The 24,790-nt window shown below is 44.8% G+C and overlaps 1 protein-coding gene across 1 annotated transcript in view; it reads left to right on the top strand.

Annotated features, from left to right (window-relative positions):
• The window catches only part of LOC146080593 (cytochrome c oxidase subunit 4 isoform 1, mitochondrial-like), a 92,766-nt gene extending 74,879 nt beyond the window's left edge, over positions 1-17,887 (top strand). The window contains exon 5 of the mRNA XM_083188046.1: positions 17,676-17,887. Coding sequence (XP_083044172.1) covers positions 17,676-17,812 — 137 coding nt within the window. The 3' untranslated portion in view covers positions 17,813-17,887. The remainder of the gene's footprint in view (positions 1-17,675) is intronic.
• Positions 17,888-24,790: the final 6,903 nt, after the last annotated feature.

Here is a 24,790-nt window from a genome sequence, read left to right as displayed (position 1 = left end):
ATATCTTGTATATACAATATAAAAAAAAAAATATATATATATATATATATATATATACACACATATATATATATATATATACATACATATATATATACATACACACACACTGTGTGGGTGGGTGTGTGTGTGTGTATATATATATATATATTATATATATATATATATATATACATACACACACACACACACACACACACAAACACTGTTTGGGTGTGTGTGTGTATATATATATATATATATATATATATATATATATAAACACTAATACACATAAAATAATTGCCTGTTCCTCATAGATGTGCGTGGCAAAAATCATACTGCGCCCGCCCTGCACAGATTCAGGGAGCCTGGCAGATTCAGGGAGCCTGGACGCGGAGAAACCTTACTACTGCTTGGCGTCTGGGAGGGTACGCGGCCGGTGACACTCTGTCTGTTACAGCTGAGCTGCCGACGTTAATGTCCTTCTGTGCCTGCCGCGCACAGCATTTCTGGGAGCGTGGGAGGGGACGCGGTGACGCGGCCGCGTCACTTAATGGCCGGGGGGCGGCTGCAGCGTCATCACGTCCCCTCCCACGTTCCCAGTAATACTGTGCGCGACAGGCACAGAAGGACATTAACGCAGCGTCGACGGCATTAAAAAGTAAATGACAAGCGGCTATAGTCGGGCCGCTTGTCATATTAATATGTGTCAGAGTGGCGGGCCAGACCTAAGCGGCTCGCGGGCCGCATACGGCCCACGGGCCGCCTGTTGCCCACCACTGCCTTAGAAAGTGAAAGCAAAGTTATATGCTTAAACTTGCTGGATATGCAGAGAGGGAGTTGTGAAGACAGAGATTTGGGGTTAGGGGGGGGGGGGGGGGATTAGCCGTCATTTTGACTGTCTTTTAACTATTAAAGATAAACGTTGAAAAATATATTAAAACATTTTTTAAAATATATAGTAAAGTTAACAACTTCAAAAACATATTAAACAGGCAAGTTTGATACATATAATTATTGCAGATTCAAATTCATATTAAAGTAACGCATTTAAAAAACATGTTAAATATTAAAGTTGCAAAAACTTCTTAAAGTGAAATGTTCCCGAGATATGGGATATGAGACGTGATATACAGTAATTGTCTCGGAGTCCGATGTCCAGGTTTTCACCAGGTCTAAATATCGACCCTGGGCATCCCATTATCGTCCTCCTGCCAGAGGAAGCCAACATATACAGGCTTCTTGTAGATCATCCTATAAAAACAAACTGTGATTAGTGACTGTTAGCCATGTAAAAGTAATCTTGTTATTCCCTGGCATGCTGCTATCTAGGGCCTGCACCATGTTAGTGGCCCTTACTGAATACATTTATCTTTGATTACTCTTTGGACCAATAACAGCGTTGATGCTCTGTGTGTTACATGATAAGAATGGCCCCATACAGGAAGCCCAGTGTACAGTGATATCAGATTTCAGAAAGGAAATGAATTTCTCTAATGGGGCTAATCGCTCAGTGATTTTGGCCTATTTTCTAAGCGATCTGAATAGATAACTTAGAAATTAAGCACACATAGCTGTGTGTGTGGGGCCCATAGCGATGAAAGGCCCCGTGCATTGCTATCGCTGGGAGATGTAGATACTGCATGCAGTATTAGGGCCAGACGCACTAAGCTTCAAAAGCTTACCTCCCAACATGACCCATTCAAGGAGGGACAAAATGCTCGGCTCCTGGACATCCTTGCCATTTGCAGTTGTAGAGGTGGGACTGCACCACTTTCACAAATTTAAATAGGGAAGCCACACCTGCCAGTCAGACTGGACTGTGCTGTTTGGGGTGGCAGTTGGTGCAGCTCCCCTATCTGAATTTTGGACTGTGCTGCAGCCCTGCAATTCTGCAACTGCCACTGGCATAGATGTCCAGAAACAGAGGGGTAGATTTATTATCTGGCGATCAGGGGAATATGCGCTATCCCCGTGCCTTAAGGCAGGGGATAGCGCTTCCCCTGATCTATCACACCTGCTGGCCGGCTACTTTATCGGTGGCGGTGTGGGGCAGGAGGCATAGCGCAGCTACGATATTTCGTGCTGTGCCCCTGCCTCCTGCCTGATTTATGAACGGTCAGCATCGCTGACCGTTCCGCCGCCTGCAGCTATCGACTTCGACAGCTGCAGGCGGCGATGCCCTATACCTACAGCATGGACAGTGCTGTCCCTGCTGCTGGCGCTGAGCTGCGCTGGGATCTCGTGTGAGTAGCGAGATCCTGCGCATGCACAGTCCAGCCGGCCGGGCGGGGGGAGGAGACAGCACGTCAATATTAACTGATGCGCTGTCAGCTGGAGGGGACATCGCCGGAGGGGGGAGTTAGCGCTCCCCCGCTTTGGCGGCAAGATCTTAGTAATGAGGCGAAGCAGGGAGTGTTATAGCGGCGCTCTTAGCGCCGCTATAATAAATCTACCCCAGAGCATCTTGTCCCTCCTGGAATGGGTCATGTTGGGAGGTATGCAACAGTGATAAAATGGAGAGTAATAAACAACCAGCCAATCAGCTCCTGCCTGACAGTTTTCAAAAACAGGGAAGGTAGGATCTGATTGGCTCCATTTAATCACTTTAGAGCTTAGTGCATCTGGCCCTCAATCTGGTCATCGCCTGTGTGCTCCCTATTGTGACAGATCACTGTGTGCTGAGGGATCTTTGCTTAGCGATCTGGCTGAGATCTAGCATCGCTCAGATCACTGACAATATTGCTACATGTGTGTAGGCCCCATAATTGACATTACTTAATTTCTCCTGTAGCTGTAGCATTTCTCTTATTATATTGTTACACTCCTTAGTATAATGCTAAGTTGTCTACCCTCCCGGAATGGCCGGGAGGGTCCCGGAAATCGGGTCCCTCTCCCGGAAATGGGGCAACCCGTGACCCCCCTGCCCCCTCCTTGACGGAGAGGGCAGCCAGCAAGTAGGCAAGTATGGTATAATGATATATACATGTCATACGAGTAGGATACCAGCCCATCAGCGCAGTGTGATAGGACTTCTGTAGCGGTCCCAGCTGCAGGCAGATATGGATATACCATTTTTACATCACAGCATGTTTGTAAGACAAGAGACCTGAAATCTACCCCAGGGACCAGAGCAGGGAGGACTCACTGATTTTGTCGGCAACTTACCTGGGAAAGGAGTCTCTGCTTCTCACTCGTTCCAAAGTCCCAGAAGAGGCAGTGCTGCTATCACTGGGTGTTTCTCAGAACAGTCACTGCTGCTGGTATCGGATGGGGTTTCCTACAGGTCCATGAGCTCAGGACAGTCACTGCTGCTATCTGTGGGTGTTTCAACCAGGTCCATGAGTTCACAACAGTCACTGCTGCTGTTATTAGTGGGCTCAGTAGATCATCTGAAAATGAGAGACAGAATCCGATTGGTTGCTATGGGCAACATCACCTCTCGCGCCAGTCTAGTATCCAGTGTCTTAGCTGGCACGGGGGGCTGCAGGCTGGTGGGGGGCTGCATCCTGGTGGGGGGCTGCACACTGGTGGGGTGCTTGGCCACTCTTTTCTCACAGACTTGCTTGGCTGTAAGGAGCAGAAGGAGACATCATGAGCTGTGACTACATAAATCAGAGCAGTGGAACCAGCTGTAACTGCAACATTGTGGCTTATAATTTATTGTTAGAACTATTATAGTAAAGTATTATGATGTATAATGATGCAGATAAGATCTGCTGTTACTGTATATTCACTACATTTCATATTTTGGGCCAGATGCACTAAGCTTCAAAAGTGATAAAATGGAGAGTGATAAACAGCCAGCCAATCAGCTCCTACCTGCCATGTCACAGACTGTGTTTGAAAAATGTCAGACAGGAGCTTATTGGCTGGTTGTTTATCACTCTCCATTTTATCATTTTTGAATCTAATGGTGTGTACACACGTTAGATGTGCCTTAAGATCCTATCCACGATCTGATCAGATAGGATCGTGGATAGGATCTTAAGGCACATCCGATTTGCATCCAATCTTGACTATATAGTGCAGATCTGCACTATATAGACAAGGCAGCCAAGACTTTCTGGCTTCTGATACGTGAACGCGCATCGGGATCGGATCGGGATCGCAAGGGTTAAAACCCTTGCGATCTGCATCCGATTCCGATCCGATGCCGATCCGATGTTGACTATATCATCAACATCGGAAAGGAAATCGGACCGTGTGTACACAGCATTAAAGAATCTGGCCCTCTGTCAGCAATAATGTAACCACTGATAGTGTAATATTCTCTGGATAGGCCATGTCTCTGGGCACCCTGCCCCCCCCCCCCCCTCATGGGTAGCAGGTCTATAGCGAGTGGACGGGCTAATATGATGCAGTTAAAAAATCCCATCATATTTGCTCCACCCCTTCAGACAGACCTGTTATTTGTGACATTATGTCACGAATGGGCGCAGCCTAATAATGCAGACTGTCTGGGCCTGACTTTGTCTTCACCTGCGCTGCAGTAACAGTGAGTGTGTTGGTGATAAAAAAATATATCTCCCATGACCCACTCCAGAATGCACAAAATGCTCTGTTCTTGGACTTCTCTCTTAATTAGGGATTACCATCGGTATGGTTGCCATCAATGCCGATATTGCATGTAGTCATTGATGGTAACCATCTACAGTATGTAGCGCTGCGGAATATATGTATGCACTATATAAGAAACTGGTAGTAATTGTGGTTTCACTGACCGATGGTCATTCCCTTTATGTGACAGATTGACTCGTGGACCAATCAGATCCTGGGGCAGGGCACTACAGGTGTTATGTTGCACCATCTATGAAGGCAAACCATCTGATTCTCCCCACTCGATGGCAATAATGTGTCATTCTACATCAGCCATAAACCATCAATGTCTATGAATTGTCGATGGTTGCTGGCCATCCCTACTTATATTTTAGGATTGCCTTTCTTAACAAGTACTGTAACTAGTTCAACAGGTGACAGCCATCAAAATATCAGAGGGAAGCCCAGGAACAGAGCATTGTGTCCCTCCTGGAATGGGTCATGTTGGGAGAAACACCCCCCTCCCCCCCCTCTCACATCCTGTGTTTCCCCTGGTATGAGGGTCACTAGCAGGGTTGCCAGATCATTCCGTTAATAGGCGCACATATGAATTACACAGGTCCCAGGGGTCAGAGTTCATAGCAACTGTCATTACATCCGATCTGCAGTCATGTTTAGCCCCAGAACCTGTGTTACAAAAATCTTGACTGCTCATCGGACAAAATGACACCTAGGACCTGTGTAATTCTTATGTGTGCTTATTAAAGGGATGATCAGGCAACCGTGGTCACCAGGGCGCATAGGCAGTTAGTCACAGTTAGTCTGGCAGAAGGAGAATGGGCAGGAGGCAGCTACTGGCAGGAGAAGGAGCACACTGCCCGGATCCAAAAATGTGAGGAGGGGGGGCTCCAGGGGGAACTGCAGCCGAACTAATAAGCCCAGCAAGGTGGGGAGATGGACACCAGTACTGATACTGTGAGAGCCTGTGAGGCTAGTGGTAATATGTGAGTGTTACTACACAACATGCCCACATTATGTGACACTGCTGCCTAGGCATTGTGCAAGGGAGGGTATAGGAGATGTACATAATGGTGTATTACACCTCAGGCCCTGTGCTGGGGAGGACCTGGGGACTGTAATTGTTTGTGAATGAGTCTGTGCCCATGTTACTAAGGGCCTTATTCTAGTTCACTCTTTCTGACAAAATCCTTCTTAGATGGACAAAACCATGTGCACTGCAGGGGGGCAGATGTAACATGTGCAGAGAGAATTAGATTTGAGTGAGCTATTTTGTTTATGTGCAGGGAAAATACTGACTGCTTTATTTTTACACTGCAATATAGATCTCACTTTGAAGTAAAACCCCACCCAAATGTAACTCTTGCTGCACAAGTAACATCTACCCCACCTGCAGTGCACATGGTTTTGTCCATTTGAGAAGAAATTTGCCAGAAGGAGTGAACAAGAATAACCCCCTAAATTAGAGCAATATATACTAATTAAATACATATATTGCCTTCCCATGTTAAAATGGAATCTACTTTATTGCTGCAGAAACGTTACAGCAGTTGGCTTAGGCAAGGGGTATTGAAATACTTTCAGCTTTTCCAAAAGTGGGAAATAAGCTTCCCTCCAGCTCCTGTAGAACTACTGTACACATACCAGTATGCCCTGCTACTGTGTTGCTATTTGGCTGTGCTAAACTGGGTGTAGAGCATGCTGGAAAATGTAGTTCGACAGCAAATATAAAGCTTACACCTATTGATGTCATCTACCGACAAACCAGAGCATAAGAATCTGCTTTGTGGGCATTGGACAGAAACATGTTCCTTACGATACTTTTAACCATGCTTGCCTTACACACTCCCTCAATGTTTGTCCTATCCAGGGTTGGCTTTAGGCAGCTGCCTAGGGGGCCAGAATACAGGGGACTCCGCTGAATCGGAGTTAAGGATGACTCTAACAGGCATCCTTGTTGTTCTGAATGCAGATACCGACTGCTCAACTTCTAAGACGCCAGCTACTGGAAAGTAGGCATTGATGTGTGGGTTGGGGGAGGAGTGAGGCAAAATACCAGGGATGGGGAACCTTTGGCCCTCTAGCTACTGTTGAACTATACATCCCAGCATGCCCTGCAACAGTTTTAGCATAGCCAAATAGCAAAACTATTGCAGGGCATGCTGGGATGTGTAGTTCAACAGCTGGAGGGCCAAAGGTCCCCTATCTCTGCAGTACACTGAACATTTGCCTGAGGTGCTGAGGTGCACCTTGCACTGACCCTGGCAGGGAATATTTTTGTTACTGTTGATTTTATTTATTTTGTGATGAAATTACATTGCCAAACAACTTTATTAGGCTTAATTTTGTTTATCTGACCTATTTGTAGATACAATGTATTTGAACAATGTTACAATGCTATAAAAATTCTAGGAATGTTATGAAAATTCTATTTACATGGACAATAATTATTATAGCTTTAACCCTTTCATGGGAAACCTAATCTATCTTCCAATGTACTAAGTAGGCAGAGTACATATTGCAAGAAAACTATAAGCACCAGTTTTAGGCCATACACATTGGGGGTTATTCGTGTTGATTCGCCAGGCGAAATCGCAGCCTTGCGAATCAAATGGACCCGCCGCCCCCTCGAAGTGTGGGTTCGCCCGCACAGGCTGTGAATGGATGTTTGGCATAAACATCCATTCGCATGCCTTTGGTAACCGCCCACATCTTTTGATGGTCTCAGACCATCGAATGATGTGTTGCGTGCACGCATATATAAGTAACCTTTAAGTTACTTACATATGCGTGCACACTGGCACGGATATGGCCGGCCAGCTGACATCCGGTGATGTCAGCTACCCGCCCCAGCGTCACTGCCTCATTACCATGAGAACGCCCATCCTTCTCATGGGAATGCCTATGGAACGCTGGGAGTTCCCATATGGTAATGGAGCAGCCCGGCGCCCCCGCCCATCTCCGTCCCCCCGCATGCCGCCATGGGTGCGTGCACCCGGCAAACCGAAAGTTCTCTGTGTGTGCACACACCATATGTCTGCACATGCGCAGAAACCAGTCAGTCCTACGTGCGAATGCACGCAGAACCGAACAAACGTGAATAACCCCCATTGTTATGTAATGCACTCTGGTGTATCTGTATGAGTGGAAACTCAGTGACCATTCCAGCACTGAAACAGACCCAGCAAACCAGCATACAATTAGGACCTGCTATACCATTAGGCAGCAGGTCTGGGGAGCACCACCGAGTCCGTCACAAAACTAATGTGGGGTACACACCAGGACGACCCGCTCACGATGCACATCGTGAGCGGGTCGTCAGTGTCTCGTCCGACCCACTCACGGTGACGCGGGGGGGCACGTGAGCGGGTCCGATCCGATGGCGACCCGCACCCGGCTGTATGGTCGTCATTGAGATCCTTCCTGCAGCAGGTAGGATCTCAATAACGACCGACCGACCCGCGGGACCGCGCATCGGATCGGTATCGGTCCACACCAGGTCAGAAAAGGGCCCAATCAGCACACAATCTACATCCAATTGATTGGAATTGGATCCAGATTGTGGGGATCTGGCCCTAGTCGTCCTGGTGTGTACCCAGCATAAGGGTATCTGGGGCATCCTTGTTGTACTTAACTCAGGTGGCTACTGTGGAACTTCTAGTGGCAATGTGGGGTTGGAGGGCCAGTAGATTGAATTTTTGCCTAGGGTGACAATATAGAAGCCTTAGACTTGCTCGTGGAAAGGGCAGTTTAGGGGCATTGAGACATGATCGCATCATTGCAGCCCTGCAGCTACTAAACCATGCACAATGAAGGACGGACTAGGATGACATGATCCAGCGTGAATTGCTCCATTGTCCCACCCACTTTTCATCTGTGAGCAGTGATGAGTGGGGTGCCACATGGATTAATGTGAGGCAGGAAACTTGCCCTGCTTTCCAGGTGCCACACAATTTTCAGCAGCGATTCTGAGACAGTTGGAAAGTATAACCAGATCCGGTGCATTGAGTGAACTAAGGAAGCTAGAACATCAACATTTCTGGGGTGCCTAAACCACTAAGCGGTCTATTTACTAAGCTTTGAAGAGTGATAAAGGAACAAAAATACTGTTCTAACAAGTTTCTGGCCTTTTCCAACATGCGTGCACAACATTTTCCTGAATGCGTCCCCAGTGAAAGAGCCACAGGGGGGCAACAAAGGGACAGTGATGCAGCTTTGGGAGGGCAGCAATGTGGCATTGGGTGAGTGCTGTCCGGACAGTTTGCAGGCCTGGCCATGGCAGCTGTTTGATGTAACGCAGGAGTTCCAATCCAAAACATGGTGGACCTGTGACTGCCTTCACAGCTAGGAGCTACCATAATAATATGAGTGCTTAGCTATTCTGCAAAGTGATCACATTTCAGCGGTTTGCTTGCAAAACTTTGCAATTGCATGGCAAGGGAGGGACCCAGCATACGGGGTGGCCTTACCTTGTGGCGGCCAGGCTCCCACATGCACCAGAACACAGTTGGAGCTTTGCGATTTCTCACAAAACTACAACTGCTGCTAAATTAAGTCCATAGTCTGCAATATGGCAGTTATAGTGCGCGCACACACGGAATCGAGATCGGTGGCCGGGGGAGTGCCTGCATCTGCTGACAGGGAGGGAGCGGCGGGGGACCATGCTGCATTGAGCAGCATGGCCCTTTTTCCAAGATAGTACCAATAGACTGTGTTGCACAGTCTATTTCTCCTTTTGATTCCAATGCCACAGGGCCGTGCATCTGGATCCAATTGGGTACAGCTAAACACGGTGTGATTTAAAATATTTGCTATGCGATTTGACTATAGGTCGACTTGACTGAAGGTCCACATGCTTGACGGTCGACAAGACTGAAGGTCGACATGGTTATTGCTTAGAGCACGGTGCTTGGCTACATTTGGCACACTATTTTATTCTCCCACCACGCCCTAGTGGATGGTAGGCCATAAAATACCGGCTGTCGGCACATGTCGGCTCAAAAAAAAATTAAAAAGCCCATGTCGTCCTTTAGACTGTCGACTTTTTCCGTGTTGATCTTATGCTTGTGTCGTCATAATGTCCCTGTTGACCTAACCCATGTCACCCATCATGCATGTCGACCTTCAGTGGTTGACCTAATGCTGGTCGACCTAGTGACCATATCCCAACTTTATCACTCTCCGAGGCTTAGTAAATAGACCCCTACGTGGCAGATGTTTCAAAGCTTGTAACTGCTATGTTACAGGTTGTGTTTAAATAATGACAGAAGCTGGTTGGTTGGTACTTTATCTCCCTCCATGATTTATTATATACGCCCCTGTATTAGTGAGGTCATATAATTAGAAGTATACCAGTACTGAGGTTGAAATTTACTAAGATGCGAAATACACTTCACAGGTCATGTTGCCATGGTCAACCAATCACATCCTGTCTACTACTGTATCTGAGGGTGGTAAAAAAATAGAAGTATCTTCTGATTGGTTGCCCATAGCAACATGACCTGTGAAGTGTGTTTCACATCTTAGTAAATTTTACCCTGAATCACCAAACTCACTAATAAATAGTTATGACTCCATGTAACCAGTGTGTATAGCATAAAGTATTTGATAAGTAATTAGGGCCTAAACATGTAAATGATGAGCACCACAGTACGATAAGTACAGTTGGCCACAATATTAACAATAAATACTCACAATTATTTTGTCTGGATAGTTAACCCTTTGAGTGCCAAGGGACTTTGCCCAAATACAGTAGGTGTGTGAAAATTGCAAAGCAAACCTTTTTATTCATCATAATGACCTGTAATGTTTCCCATATATAGGAAATGTAATCTTTTTTTACACAACATTTTTTATTTGAATTTATATAACAAATATGAGCGACCCTGGCAGATTTAGGGGATATAGTGGGGCGTCTCTCATAGAGATGCTGGCATTTAAAGGGTTAATATTGATGACTGAAGAATCTCCTACAACTTTCTTCATCATGATCACTTAACCTCTTCTTGCCTGTGTCTATTACAAACACTTCTACATGGTACGAGGATAATCCCATTCCACAGTGTAGGTTGTTTGTGGTATCAGTGCTTACCGCTTACAGCAATGAGGTCAGATGAGGTGCCTCAGTAACAGTGGCTTGCTGCTCTCCAGTCCAGAGATGATGATGATTTATGGCTGCTTCTATGAATTACACATCCTTGTTACAGCAAGCCGCTTTCTGTCAGTTAAACTGACAGCAGAGATAAAAAAAAAAACTAGTGCTGCTAGTGTGTGTTGCACAAGCAGCAGCCACCTCTTTGCTGATGAAAGGCTTACAGCCTGCCAGCCGCCTTTTTACATCAACAAATTTCCTTTACAACTGCCAAAACGGAGAAATATATATATTTTTTAAACAAATGATCTTCATCCTTCTGTGCCTTTCCTGTGCAGTTGTCGTCTACGCCTAATGACACCTTTCTGGAGAAGGGCCATGAATTTTCCATCTTTAGCAGAACGGATGTTTTACCTAATTGTCCAAACACTAAAAGATCAGTAACCTTGATTTTTTTTTTCTTGTCATTGATTCCCTTTGAAAGCGAGAGCTATACTATAGTTTTATTTCTGTTTAGGGAATTGGAAAATGGATGCAGCAGAGTGAGAGAAACAGTAACTTAATGTGCAGTATTCAATGATTTCCGCGAGCTGTGACAGTGCGCAGTGCTGCCTGCTTGCTGTCACAGCTTGCAGGGTCAGTATTCAACTGACCCCCTGCACACGCCGTTTTCCCCCTCGCTATTTTTTTCAGAGTGAGGGGGAAACAGCGTATGCTGCATTATCTCCCTGCATTAGCCGCAAGCCTCGCTGTGCGGGGAAATCCTCGCAGTCCTCTGACAGCGAGGATTTCCCCACCGCGTTGAATAGGGTGAGCGGCCGGCGCGGGGGTTAAATGGTGAGAATCACTTCTTTTTGACGATCCCCGCTGTTTATCCTTCTCACTGGCCGCATTGAATACACCCCAATGTTACAAGGGAGTCATTTTAACCCTTTAAATATTGATATGAATATCCCTACAAACAGTACAATTCCTTCTCTTTTCATTTATATACAGTATATATATATATACATATATATATATATATATATATATATACACATTAAATAGGTCGCTAACCATGTATGTCGTGCGCTACTTAACATGAATTTATTCTGGTAATTTCCTGTTGAAAAAAATATTAATATTACCTTCCCCTGAAAACAGTGGCATAACTTGGGGTCCACAGCCCCAGCAATGGCGGGGGGAAGCAGGCTCCACCGGGGCGCAGGTTCACAGTGTGGACAGCATTGTACATAACATTCGCCGCCTGGGATCCCAGAATACACAGCAGCGCTGCACGCAAGCTGGAAGGGCAGCGGGCATGGTGGAAGGGGGAGCGCTCTCTAGCTGTCTGTGTGAGGACACAATGACAGGTTCACTGAGGGTCCTCACACAGACAGCCAGACTCGCCAGAGAGGGTTTCCCCTTTCACCATGCCCACTGCCCTTCCAGCTTGCACACAGCGCTGCTGTGTATTCCTGGATCCCAGGCGGCAGATTAGCAGGACAGCGCTGAGAACTTACAGTTTTTCCGCCTGCCTCGCCGCTCCTGGCCACAGTGATCAGATAGGCTGTCTGATTACTGTGGCCAGGAACAGCATGGCAGGTGGAAAACAGGGTAAGGAGTCGGACCTGGCAGAATTTATTTTAGCAGAGGGGAGCAAAATTGCTAGTTACGCCACTGCCTGAAAAACCCATCTGATCTACATTCATGATGCAAATATACTATTATACATCTACCTCCTGTACTAAGCTGCACACAGTCCTTTTATGGGCATCAGGTATAGATTTCTGTTCTGATCCAAGGGAATGTTATTAAGTAACCACCAAAACATAAAATGGTACTTGTGTATTATAGCGGCGCCCCCGATGTACATCGTACGATGAACGCGTCGCATCGCATGCCATGTACCGGATGGCATGCGATGCGATGCAACGCGATTTTGACCCCCTATGCGATGAAAAATCGTATAAGCACCCTAAAGGGTGCTTTTGAGCACCCTAATGGGTGCTTACAATGTTAAATGCACCCCCCACGCCACCCCCCCACTATAAACATGAACCCGAAGCATGGCGAGCGCAGCGAGCCCGCGAGGGGCGGCGGTACGCATCCTACGACCTTTTCATACCCCCACTATCCACGTCGGCGTGGAGTTGAGAATAGAATAGTGTGGCGAGCGCAGCGAGCCCGAAGCGTGGCGAGCGGACGCGGATACCTTCACAGGTAAACGCGTCCCTTCGCGGGCTTCACAGGTATCCGCGTCCCCTGCGCTCGCCACACTATTGTATTCTCAACTCCACGCCGACATGGATAGTGGGGGTATGAAAAGGTCGTAGGACGCGTTCCGCTGCCCCTCGCGGGCTTGCTGCGCTCGCCACGCTTCGGGTTCACGTTTATAGTGGGGGGGTGGCGTGGGGGTGCATTTAACATTGTAAGCACCCATTAGGGTGCTTAACATTGTATAAGCACCCATTAGGGTGCTTATACAATGTTTAATCGCATCGCATCGTATGGCATTGTATGCCATGTACAATGCCATACAATTTGAAAATTGTATGCCATCGCACACTATAGAACGAAAACTCGTCGCATCGCATACCATCGCATGCGTTATGGTATGCGATGCGATGGGCGCCGCCAAAATACACAAGTACCCATAAAATATCTAGTCTTCAAACTCACAACTTTCTTTGGTACTGTCAACTCAGATCTCTATGCTGATGATGAAATATATTGCAAACAAAAGGTACCAGTGCTATTATACACTTCGTTTAACCAGGTAGATATAGCAATCACTGGAGGGTTGTTTAAGGTCAGACTGATCAGTGAACACTTACATTGCAGGTTCATTTGCGCTGAAAGGTTTCTTTAATCTTCAATTTATAAGGCAGACTCCAAACAAGTGATATTCAAAATATATAGTATAGGAAAGCACTTACATAATATGTTGTAAAGGTATCTTTTCCCTGCACATAAACAACCAAGCTTGCATAATCAAGTGAAAACTTACATGGTATTTCTACCTCGCGTTCCCATAACAGTTTCTTTAGGTCCACCCGATTGTAGCTGATAACGAGCACAACATTTATACACCAACATACAAGGGGGCGAACAATTAATAAAATGCTAGGAGCAGTTCAAGTCACATACAGAAGGTATTACTCAGGCGCTCCTGCGCTGCAGACAGCCGGACCACAATTGTAATCAGAAATGTGATGTGAAGAACTTGAAAAAGGGTTTGGACATCCAAAACACGTTGATCTGCAGCATCAGCGCTCATCGCTGCCCCGTATAAACAATGTATACATAGTAAATGATTGACTTACTTAAATGTAGAAGTATCAGATTCTCTTCTGTATTTCGCCACAGGAGCATCCATTTGTGGGTCCAGAAATAGTCAGCAAGTATATTTGGACTCTACTTGCCCTGATACCGCTTTTCCATATAGAAATACAGTATCTTGGTGGAACCAATCACCATGCTCATCGTTGACTGCTCCAAGATCTGCTGGAAATAAATCCAGATGCAATTGCAAAAAAATGGATATTCAAAGATATGTCATATCCCATGGTCGTGTAAGATTTTAAAAGATTGCCCGCTAATTCTTCCTAGTTGGCTAGTTCTAGTTTTAGCCTGGTACAACTCACCATGGAAGCATGAAAAAGCATTTATCGGTGGGTCCCATATCACAGTCCAGCATTAGTGTCAAGGGCACCATTACTTGCTGCAGGCTGAGTGCTACTAGGCAGGAGCCGACCTGTACCTTATAGCAGGTGTTAGTAGGGACAGAGCAAATAAACTCTACATTAGCATTGCTTCATTGGAAGAGCTGTGGTCACACTTGAAACCCACTGTGAACTACACAAGTGCCACCTTGGGGCTTGGAGCCCAGGGGCAGGTGACTCTATGGTCTCTGAATGTTACACCCCTGCTTCATAAGACTAAGCTTTGTATAGAATGGAGGTAGATATATATTTCGTACTGTCAATTTTCTTCCCCCTGCTTCTAAGTGTAATAACTTCTCCAGTTTCTGCTGTCCCACTCACAAAGAAAATACTACTTTGGAATATGTTGTAGTCCAAAAAAAAAATTGATGGGCCAGATGTATCAAGTTTCAAAAAGTGGAGAGTGATAAACAACCAGCCAATCAGCTCCTACCTGTCATTTTTAAACCCAGCCTGTAAAATTACAGGTAGGAGCTGGTTGTGTATCACTTTTTGAAGCTTGACACATCTGGCCCAATGACTTTTAAGTCACCACAGATATTTCATTTGTATTCTTCATATATAATTTTATCCAGCAGGAGTTTCATGCTCTCATACTGTATGTTTCTTTCATGTCAGCAGCATGATCTAGTGGTTCTAATGGAAACGTATTTCCATTGTGGTCAAGTACAGCTTTCAACCTAACTTTAGAAGAAGCGATACATAAATGCCTATCCCCTGTTTTGTACTCATGGGAGAGTTTTCCCTGTTTATTAAAGCAGCAATCATTTACACGAAAAAGCCAGATTGATTTTGCCATGTAAATGATTGCCGCTTTAAAAAAAAAAAAAAAAGAAGGGAACTCGGTACTTGTGAGTTATCCGGGCGTCCGATTTTGTACTTACGATTTGCATGCGATTTGCATGCGATATCGCATACGATATCGCATACGATATCGGATACGATTTGCGATTTACATACGATTTACATGCGATTTAGCATGCGATTTGCATAAGATTTGCTATTCATTTCATTACCCCACTATCCCCAAAGTGTGTCTATCAACGTGAACCCGAAGCGTGGCGAGCGCAGCGAGCCCGCGAGGGGCGGCGGTACGCGTCCTCCGACCTTTTCATGCCCTACTATCCACTAGGGCGTGGAGTGAGAATAGAATAGTGTGGCGAGCGCAGCGAGCCACCGAGCCCGAAGCGTGGCGAGCGCAGCGAGCCCCGCGAGGGGACGCGGACACCTGTGAAGCCCGCAAGGGCACGCGGATACCTGTGAAGGTGTCCGCGTCCCCTCGCGGGGCTCGCTGCGCTCGCCACGCTTCGGGCTCGGTGGCTCGCTGCGCTCGCCACACTATTCTATTCTCACTCCACGCCCTAGTGGATAGTAGGGCATGAAAAGGTCGGAGGACGCGTACCGCCGCCCCTCGCGGGCTCGCTGCGCTCGCCACGCTTCGGGTTCACGTTGATAGACACACTTTGGGGATAGTGGGGTAATGAAATGAATAGCAAATCTTATGGAAATCGCATGCTAAATCGCATGCAAATCGCAAATCGCATGCGATATCGCATGCGATATCGCATGCGATCTACTAACAAAATCGGACGCCCAGATAACTCACAAGTACCGGGAACTCTCTCAAAAAATCTCTCACTTTCTGATTCTCACACCCTGTTACATGTGGCCCTTTGTCTTTATATAGCATTTTGATTAGTGGGTGCTTTGAAATTCCATTGTAAGAACTATGTGTTCAAATCCAGGTCTTTTGTATTTGTGCACAGGGCGTTGTTTACAACAAAAAGAGCTTACCACTCTAATGTACATATACCAGGTACTTGACATATTGGCCTCTAGTGGCTTTATTAGATTAGGGTCCCCATGAATAATAGTTATTTACATCCATTTCTTAAAAGTATGAATGCAGTTTACTCAGCTAAGCAATGGAAAACAATCTGATCCACCTCATTAGTGCCGTTGAAAACACCATCTGGTTTTGTTGTTTCAAAGAGAAGCATTACAGATCATGTTTAAGGGAAAAAAGCCGGGGAAGTTTGGCATTACTAAATTTAGTTAGAAAACCGCCAATAATATCAACAACCCAAAAGGGACGATGATACAGTAAACACAATATCACAAATGCAGCATTTATTGCCTGATTCAGACATGTATGCTAATGCATTTACAGCGGCATCTGGATTGGGATCACAGTCACATGATGAGACACCCCTGTAAACGCTCACAACATGCCCAGCATTTGTTTTCCGACACTCCCCCTTGACCTCCCCCAAACTTCACCATTAATCACTCTGCAAATAAATCTGTTATTACTGTGGCTAGCCAATGGCGGCACATGCTCAGGGTGACTTAGGGGCAGATTTATTAAGCTTGGAGAAGAGATAAACTGGAGATAAAGCGGAGAAAAGGTAAAAGGAGATAAAGCACCAGCCAATCAGCTGTGTTTGAAAAAGACAGTTGGGAGTTGATTGGCTGGTGCTTTATCTCCTTTTACCTTTTCTCCGCTTTATCTCCATTTTATCTCTTCTCCAAGCTTAATAAATCTGCCCCTTTTAGACACATGCTCAGACTGCCGATAAGTGTTGAGTTACAAGAAAATCGGGTTAGTGCACAAATACGAATCAGGCCCTTAGACTATAAGGACAAAGGTAATTATTTTTAATAAGACATTTACGTTGGGATTAAATGCAAAAGTGTTTTGATAGTGAGGTTGTCAAACTAATAAAATGTGCACACATCATTTCTAAAAGTGGCAATAATTTATACTGCAATTTTAATATACTGTGTGATTTTCCAGTGTAATGATTGCCGCTTTATAAAAAACTGGAGATTTCTTACCAAATCTCTCACTTTCTGATTCTCTCATCCTATTCAATTTTACCCATAATGTCAACAGTACATGACAGTATTATGGCTAGGTTTATGGCTAGGCTGTGGTTATGGTTAGTGATAAAGCTCGGACACACATTTTAATATCCTGGATTTCGACATGTCACTTTTCATCTACCAAACAGCTGGGATATATATTTGTGCATGGTGACATGATGCATCTACTGCATAAAGTAAAATATATCTGCAATCTTGCCCAATGCCCTATGTGACATTGATGGAAAGTTATGCTCAGCAATATTTATTTGATGACTTCATTAAGTAGGAACACTAACTGCAGTCGCTCACTGATGCGGAGTATCATTGAAGTCCAGCCAACTTGTTGAGTAGTTGGACATACCAGCCTCTGTGCCTAATTATGTTTGACCTCTGTGGCATTCATTTGATCATTTATAAGAACTAGAGTGGTCAAGATCTGATTTCTTCTAATGGTTTGTTTCCCTATCTAGTGTACGGTCCGGTGCCTCACACCCTATCTGAGGAATATATAGCAATGCAAACCAAGAGGATGCTCGACATGAGGGTGAATCCCGTCACAGGCTTTTCATCCTACTGGGATTACGAGAAGAATGAATGGAAAAAGTAATATAACTCTGGCCTGATCTGATGCAGTATATAAATACCTATATAAATTACATTACTTTTCAATAAAATACATATATCATGCAAAGCTGTTTCCTTCATTTATTGCACACTTACAGTAAGTACATGGACATAACTACAATAGGCGGCAGCTGCTATGAGATACACAGCTGGGAGGTACCCACCTTCCCTCTCAAAGCCCCAATGTGAGCTTTTGACTAGTGGGCAGTACACGATGCCCTTACACAGTTATGTAAATGTGCAAGTGTGACACGTGGTTTGAAACTTAAATCTATCAGGAAGCCATAGCACAATGTATAAGATGGCCATACACCTAAAGATTGATTGTCAGATCTGGCTGGTTGAAACAATAATCTTGTAAATCTGATTGACAGTTTGTCAGTTTTCCAGCATTTCTAAGCAAATAGTCAATTGTCATTTGCTCTCATCCATAACCAGGTTTTTGTTCCAACCAGCCAGATCTAGTAATCAATCTTCAGGTGTATGGCCAGCTTAAGGTCTATATTAGATGGTTGCCTCTGAATGTGGTATACTGTGTGTTTGGTTCCCTAAAGTTGACAAAGCCTTAGCAGTGATACAATAATATCAATGGAAATTATTTTCCATTAAGCTCTCAGGATGTTTCATGCATTCTTGGGTTATACAGTAGTTCAACATGATTTTCCAGTTGATTATAGTTGGTTATGCAATACATTGTAAAGTAATGTGGGAAAAATAAAGTTATTCAGTTATTGAATAAACCAATGTTTCTATATAAGATGTTTTCTGAGTGTAAACTAAGCATATAGCAGAGAGAGTCAATATGAGTGAGTGCATACTAAACATACAGCAGATAAAGGGTAAGAGATACTCCCATACATCACCCACTAGTGGGTATTTGTACTTATTTGTACTTTATAATATTTTAAACCCATGAAATTGGTAAAATAATAAGAGGGGAAAACATTTCTTACTGAGGGTTAGGTATAGCATGCAAAACAACTGATGGACAGTGTAAAATGTTTTCCGGACTATGGGGCAGCTGTAGTTGAGTTTTGCTCCAAAGTGTCTGGCTTTGTAGAGCAATATAGTGTTTGCAGACAAGAATAGAAACATAGACATCTGGAATGTGACAAATGATTAGAATCAAACTGCCCATCTAGTTTGCCCTTTAGGGATAAGCTATTAATGTTGGATTGATGTTAATGGATTAGGTTTAAGGGGTGGTGTTAGGGCACTAGGGTTAAGGTATTAGGGTTGGTTTAGAGTTAGTTGGGAGTTTGTGTAGGTGTTAGGATATTAAGGATAGGATATTAGGGTTTGTGTAGTGGTTTGGGTTGTTATTAGTGCTAGTAGTTAGGGTATCAGGACCAGGGATTGGGTATTAGGCTCAATGTTCAGGGACAGAATAGAGCACCAGGGTGAGGACCAGGGCAGTGCTGCTGTATTCAGCAGAACTGCTTTGGGCTGAGCATGCCCCCAGCCCAGGGGATCAGTAGTACAGAGAAGGCCTCGCAGAATGGGCTATGCTTGGAGGTAAGCCAATCCAACTAGGTATGAAAATCACTAAAAAGAATAGCACACCCCCCAACATGAGCCATCCCACAATCACCATAAGACTAAACCCTCTCTGCACCACCACCCCCAGGAGCTGCATCACCCCCCAAATCTGGAACAATCCCACCAACTCAGAGACACAGAGCAACCCCACCCCAACCTTCACCCCAGCACCCAACCCCAGACATCAACTTCCAATACCCTATCACAATGGGTGTAATAGTTAACCATTAAATACTTCACAGAAAGAGTACTAGATAAGTGGAATAGCCCCCAGCAGAGGTGGGAGAGGCTACGACACTCGATAGAATATGTATGAATAGTATTACAAAGAAATAATGCTCAAAAAGAGTTGAGATTATTAAAAAAGGATAATGGCTGTTGGTGCAGGTAAAGCAAGGGCATTCCTTATTAAGTACAGATTATATGCATGGGCAAACAGTGCAGAAACAAGACTTTGTTTTACAGAACAGAATAAGAATTAAGGGGATATTTAATCTCGTCCCTGGCCGGGACTCGCCTGCTACAGACCCTCCTCCCTAGGGAGGCGAGTCTGAATTGTCATAAATGCTCAAAACAACCATGTTTTCTTCGATCCACAGACTTTCCAACACTCGCCAGCCAGAATATTGAATTCCAGCTGTCAAGTTACAGTCGGAAGAAATAAAAATGGCCAGAGATTATGACTGTCGGGATGTTCCAACAGTCGTAATCCGGGATTAAATATCCCCCTAAAAGTGGAGGAAAATTTCTTAATGGCCGCTTTATGGAAAGGCACTCATGTGTATGTACACTCGCACTTGTTATTAGCCCAAGCTCAGAGCTTGTGGCAATCAGATATCGTCCTTATAGCTCCAATGACACATCTCCCTTTTGGAATTTTATAAAGATTTATAAATTCTCTCTTGAATTTACAGATGCATTCACTATAGGCATGTTTAGGCAGGATAGTTACATTTCATGAATTTGTCAGTAAATTGCCTTTGATCATGCCTGATGTTAGAAATGTTCTGCAGATCCACAGGGCTCCAATTCGAACATAATGACTTCCTTCCACGCTTTATTTCTGCTTTTCAGAGTAAATCTAGCAGAATTTCTAACAGTGAGTCAAGGCAAAATACACCTAGGGATGATGTGCGCCTCATACAAGCAACTTCCTCTCTAACCATTCTCCCATCATTTTATACTTCCCTTATATTTTTTGGACTGGAATTCGCTGTTTTGTAACCCTTGGTGCATTCTTTTTACCCTTCTCTGCCATATGATCTATTCCATTCAAATCCTCCAGATGTCTTGTTATCATTTTTGTAATAATGTCTCAGAAAATAAAATTGAAGATTAAATAGAGAATTAAAAATTGCATTTAATGAACATGAGTGGATTGCTTTTAATAAGAACATTGGAAATACTATACTCTATATGGCTGGATCTCAAAGAGAGTCCCCATCAGTATATATTAATAATAAAATGTACAGGGGAAGATCTTTAATGGAATAGAGACCACTACTGACTGCCTGTCTGTGGGATAACTGTAGGTGGAATAACTGACTGCTGGCGGGTGCATTATTCACCTACTCAGCAGTGGCCTGCCTTGGGCTGGATGGGGGTCTGATGCCATGTTGGAGGTTGGTAGCCTCAGCAGGGGTCTTATTGCAGCGGCCTGCAGGAGTATGTGGTTTGGTTTCTGGTTGGCGCTGGGAGGCTGGTGCCGCCATCTTGGATTTAGGCAAATATACCATTGGCCAGTCTGCACTCCTTTCCTGTGCTTCCTGACTCGCAGCCTATGGAAGGTGAGTGCTGGGTATTTGGTCTGGCCTCTCTGACCAGAGAGCTGTCAGTCCAATGTGTCTTTCCTTGTGTGCACTCAGTGGCGTAACTATAAAATTTCCCCCCCCCTCCCCCCTGCCAAAAAGTTTGTGCCCCCCCTGGCACAAACTGGCTCCTCTCCAGCGTGTTTCCCCAGTGTGTGACGTGATGACTTCACAAGTATAACAGAGAAGCTGAAGCAGGATAGAGGAAGAGAGACCAGCAGACACTGCTGCTTCCCTTGGCTCCGATGCATCCCAGGCCGCCCTAGCACGCCCATCAGCACGCCCATCATGTACACAATAGCCAGCTCTGTGTACAGTAAATTGAATCAGTGGAGGGGGGGGGGGGGAGTTGCCGTTTCTGCCATGGCTGCACCTGCGCTGTGGCTGACGCCTCTGGTGCTCATTCAGTAGGCAGCAGCATATCAGTGCATCGTGCGGGTGCCGGCGCCCACACAGACCCCGCTGCCGCTTGCTCCCCCAAGCAGCAGCTGGAGCTGCCTTACAGTAGTTAAGCCACTGTGTGCGCTACTTGGAGCCTACAGATTCCCTGAGACCTATGCTGGTTACTCTGCTCAGCCTGCCACAGCTTTCACCTGAGGTTCTTCTTTGCTACACCTACTGCAGACATCATCTCTCCATTTGGTATTAACTCCATCAGCACAAGTGGATGATCCAGTGCTGCCTCAGTCCTTTGTGGCTCCTCCCCCTGTGTCTCATCCAATCATCAGGATTCAGCTAAGTCACAGCATTATTGTTTCTCCAAAGTTAAAGAATTCAAAGACTGTTATGTTCTTCTCAAAATGACAGTATCATCATTCTTCCAAAGTCAAAGCTAAAGTATTCAGAGATTGTCATTGTTCTTCTTAAAATCATAGTATCACCATTTGTTCAAAGCCAAAGTTAAAGCACTCTGAGACTGACATTGTTTATATTTATTTAAAGTCATGGTATCATAGTTCTTCTAGTCAAAGTATTACAAAGACTGTTATTATACAAGCCTTATTGAAATTATTCTATTTCAAGTCAAAGGAATCATTGCTCTAGTTCTTGTACTACTTATTGTTATTGTTATTCTCAGTCGTAAAGTTAAGGCTGATTATTATTTGCTCAAAGTCCTTGCTTAATATATTTATAAGTTGCCGTGTATCTTTATAAATAAGAATTATATAAAACCTGCAAGCTTTAACCCTAAGTCGTCCGTGTCCATTACTCCTGCTGCACCACTTACTCCATCAAACACTACAGTTGTGACACATCAAGGGGCTGATTCAGAGGACAGCAGATGCAAAATCTTTCTCAAATTGGCAACACCATGTACACTGCAGGTGGGGCAAATATAACATGTGCAAAGAGAGTAATATTTTGGTTATTTTGTTTCTGTGCAGATTTCAGTTTGACCACACCTCACCCACATCTAACACTCTCTGCTCATGTTACACCTGTCCCACCTGCAGTGCATATGGTTTTGTCCAATTGAGATAGATTTTTCTTTTGCGATCAGGTCTGAATGGTTACTCATTGGAAGCCATTTCACTGCTATAGAACCTTATTTATGTTTTACCCCATTGGATTATGTCAGCTCAAGGAAAGTAGAAGATTCTAAGCAAGTAATTATTAAAAACCATTACAGATGTGTCCACATACCTGTACACTTATACTTAAATTACATCAAATAGCCCTGTTTATTGCACCATGGATTTTGCTACTTAGCCGCTCCGAAATATTAATCCCCAGTAACAAGGGCCATAGAGAGTCGGACTAGGCCTAAATACTGCAGTGGACATGTCCTAATTGCTCATATGTGGCCAAGACCCCTAATACAATATATGAAAAAATAGTAACTGCATTGGTGGTCACCTTGCACCCTCTAAGCCAGGGACAGATCCAGGGTAGATGCCATCAGTGTGACCACCCTTTCCCTACCTTTCCACATCATGCAGCAGAAGCCTCCTTGGGCCCACCACAAGACACATCAACAGGCAGAGTGACAGGTAAGAAAGAAGAAAAGAACTAGAACAGCGCTGTGTAGAATAATATAAAATTATTTATTCAAATATTCATATAACAAGCCGGTAACACAGACAAAACAAACAAACATTCAAGGGTTAATGCATAATTCCCAAGCTTCCTGATGATTAAGCAAAGTTAGTAGAAGCATGCATTTACATCAAGGTATTATATTTAGCTTGAACCGGTTAGTAGAATCAGATTGTAACTATACAGTCCCCACCTATGTGCACATAATACTGAATTTTATACTCAAGTGTTTTTCCAGAGATGTGGTGAGGGTTCCGGCTCCAGCCTTCCAGCATACTGCCCTGACTGCTGGCACAATCTCCGGCTTGCGGTCTTGTCCGGGAGTTTTTCTGCTGGATCTTAGATAAGATGTTGCCAGGCACAGTCCCCTTCTGACTCTTCATCTATGCGTTTCACCGCCTTATTCACTATCAGTGGCTTCCTCAGGAGGTGTGTGCAATACAATATATGAAAAATAATAACTGCATTGGTGGTCACCTTGCCCCCTTTAAGCCAGGGGCAGATCCAGGGTTGATGCTGTCAGTGCGACCACTCTTTCCCTACCTTTCCACATCATGCAGCAGAAGCCTCCTTGGACCCACCACAACACACATCAACAGGCAGAGTGACAGGTAAGAAGGTGGAGGTCAGCAGACTTGGAAACCTGCTGAGCCCCTCCAACAAGCCTGAGACTGGGTAATTAGTCAGTCCCCCTCCCCCCCCCCCCCATAAGTTCTTATTCTGCTATAAGTGATCAAAAATGTTTAATTGAGTAAATAACACAACGCAGGAAAACAAGGGGTTAAAAAGCTCACAGAGCTGGTTATACATGCAAAAAGCAGGTCCCATAGGATTGACCCTCACCATGCATCATTAGGCTACAGTGGTGAGGGAGGTTAGGGTTAGGCTGCAGGGGACAGTTATGGTGTGGGAGGGGTGGACTGGGGTAGGGTAAAAATATGGGTGCCATATAGCAACTATGGGCTAGAAGGACAGAGCAGTGAGGGTAGTAAACTGGGTAGTAAAAGAATGGAGGGTGGAGATGGGGAAAAAATAAAATTAGTGAGGAATCCACAACACAAACAGGAAACAAAAAAACCTTGCTAAAGAAAAAGGGGGGCAATAAATGTAAATGCTTACTGGCCAATGCAAGATGCCTGGCAGGTAAGATGGGTAAGCTTGAAACTCTGGCCTCGAGAGACCCCTACAATATAATTGTGCACCTTACTGGCAGACGGTGATGGCGATGGCATCACCAGGAGCCGCTCTAATGAGAGCGGCTCCATCTGTACCACACAATCAGTAGAACACCTATTCATAACGGGGCCATTTTGGACTTAGACTTAAAGGTGTACACACGGTGCATTTCCTTGTCATTTTCAATCCTGATTGGATCACGATCGATTAGAAAAGCAAATTCACACGACACAGTGTACCCATTTGATTTTAATTATATAGTACAGATCTGTACTAGATTTGTACTATGGGCCTGATTCAGAACCATTCGCTAAGCAGCGTACTTTTGCTGCATATAAAGTGGGTAAATGGCACCCGCCGCCCCACGAATGCCCACTGATAGCACCATCCACATCTTCTCA

Source organism: Crinia signifera, chromosome 5 (assembly GCF_055691185.1).
Source record: "Crinia signifera chromosome 5, ASM5569118v1, whole genome shotgun sequence".
Taxonomy (NCBI): Eukaryota; Metazoa; Chordata; class Amphibia; order Anura; family Myobatrachidae; genus Crinia; species Crinia signifera.
This window is presented reverse-complemented; position numbering and strand designations above follow the sequence as displayed.